Source organism: Anneissia japonica, unplaced genomic scaffold (genome assembly GCF_011630105.1).
Source record: "Anneissia japonica isolate Jap-2015-1 unplaced genomic scaffold, ASM1163010v1 scaffold186478_len1736_cov217, whole genome shotgun sequence".
In the NCBI taxonomy this organism is placed as follows: domain Eukaryota; kingdom Metazoa; phylum Echinodermata; class Crinoidea; order Comatulida; family Comatulidae; genus Anneissia; species Anneissia japonica.
In genome coordinates this window covers 1-1,736 of record NW_022736121.1, presented here as the reverse complement: position 1 = coordinate 1,736, position 1,736 = coordinate 1, and the positions used below count along the sequence as shown (strand labels likewise).

General features: G+C 36.1%; 1 protein-coding gene across 1 annotated transcript; it reads left to right on the top strand.

The window, feature by feature from the left end:
- Window positions 1-17: 17 nt before the first annotated feature.
- LOC117116730 (disintegrin and metalloproteinase domain-containing protein 32-like) lies at window positions 18-1,485 on the top strand (the record flags this gene model as incomplete). The annotated part of the gene is made up of 3 exons (XM_033260826.1): window positions 18-233; window positions 664-799; window positions 1,319-1,485. Coding segments are annotated over exons 1-3 (426 nt in total), but the record flags the coding sequence as incomplete, so codon positions are not given.
- Between the last annotated feature and the right edge of the window lie 251 nt (window positions 1,486-1,736).

The following is a 1,736-nucleotide window of genomic DNA, read 5'->3' as shown; positions in this document are numbered from 1 at the left end:
CTGAGTTGCGAGATATTGATCCGTACCCACAAACCACCGAACTTACTTTTAACGCGTTTGGCATTAACTTCCATTTGAACTTGACGAAGAGTTCGTTTATAGCACCGGACATGGTGTTGCAAAGAGGACCGGGTGGCCGTGTGATTAATCCAGTAGATTCCTGCTATTACCAAGGCAATATCATTGGATATGAAAAACAGAACATTGTAACTGTCAGTACGTGTAATGGTTTGGTAAGTAACCAAGTATTTCACCTTCAATGCGAGAGGAATTGGGTGATTTTGTCCATATTTTGGAAATTACCACCAAGACAATTTAAAATGGCACGCTCAAATATATGTTCCTTTTATAAATCAGCGATGTAGGCCTACAAGATAGACGTACCCATCTCAAATACACCTTGAATTTTACCGTGACTCTCTATGCATTTCTACTGTTGACCGTTTATTTGCGTTTACATTTTAGCTGCAATATTGTCTCAACGTCTCTACCTTAGAAATAATACAATATTCCTTAATCAGTTTGTATACTCATATGATTCAAATATAAAGTAGTCAATGACAACTAATGATCTTCCGATGAACGGTTGTCGTAGTAACCAGCTTAGTGTTCAGTCCATTTAATTAATGTTCTATAAAACATTATCACTTTTTCGTCTTCTAGAACGGCTTAATTCGAACTGGCGACAATAGCTATACCATCAAACAGCTTCCGGCGTCAGTGGCGCCTCATTTCGTGACAGAGTATGGTGACTACCCCCACGTGGTATTTCGAAGGAGCACTAGAAGCGGTCAACGAAGTATGATTCAAATTTAGCAATTTATCTTTGCGTCCCGTTCCTGTAAAATAAGTGTAAATAAATTCTTCTGATAAATTGCTGATTACAGTATGCCTAAAACTTAATCTCTACTTGAATTAAATGTCATGACGTTGATCTGCAACCATTCTCATGAATTTGTTATGATCTTGTTTTATATTTTGGTACGAATTGAAAAGGAATTAAATAAATTTTACTTTGAAATTACTATAGAACAGAGACCATGTGAATTTTAAGACGTTTCTGAATAGTTGGTCTGGTCTCCTGAAGCACACCTTGGACCAGTTTCTTAGGAGACAAATCATTGGAAAGTTAAGATGGCTTGGAACAGATCTTGGGAACTCTTGAAGCAAGTTTGGATATCTTGGTCTCTGAAAAGAGATATCTTAATAGCATTCATTGCTTATTTATTAGTCTTAATCATTAATCGTGTCTTAATTGGATATCAGTATTGTTATTAATAAGTAAATTATTTTTTCTATTCACTAATTCTCACGTTAGCTGAAGTAACGACGTCTTTATCCCGGCATAAACGCGGCATCAGGGATCTTGATGCAATCATAACCCAGACTATTGAGCTGGTAGTGATGGTTGACTCAACAGTTTACGAATATTTCGATTCAAGTGATACTTTGGTTCAGGATTTCGTCTTAAGCTTCGTGAATGCGGTAAGAAACCATAGTTATTATATTGACCTCATTAAAAAAAAAAATAAGGCCAACTTAATAATGGAATCGTGTGTAATTAATAAAGATGAGCCGTGTTTGATATGGAAAATAAAGCAGTGAGGATGTCGTACTTTAAACAATAGTTTGTTGGCAAGATAGCTTTCTTCAGGTGAGAGAACTTTTCACTGGAATAAACGCACTACGCGTGGTCCAAAATTAGCGTTTGTCAATATAACATAAGTACTACAATT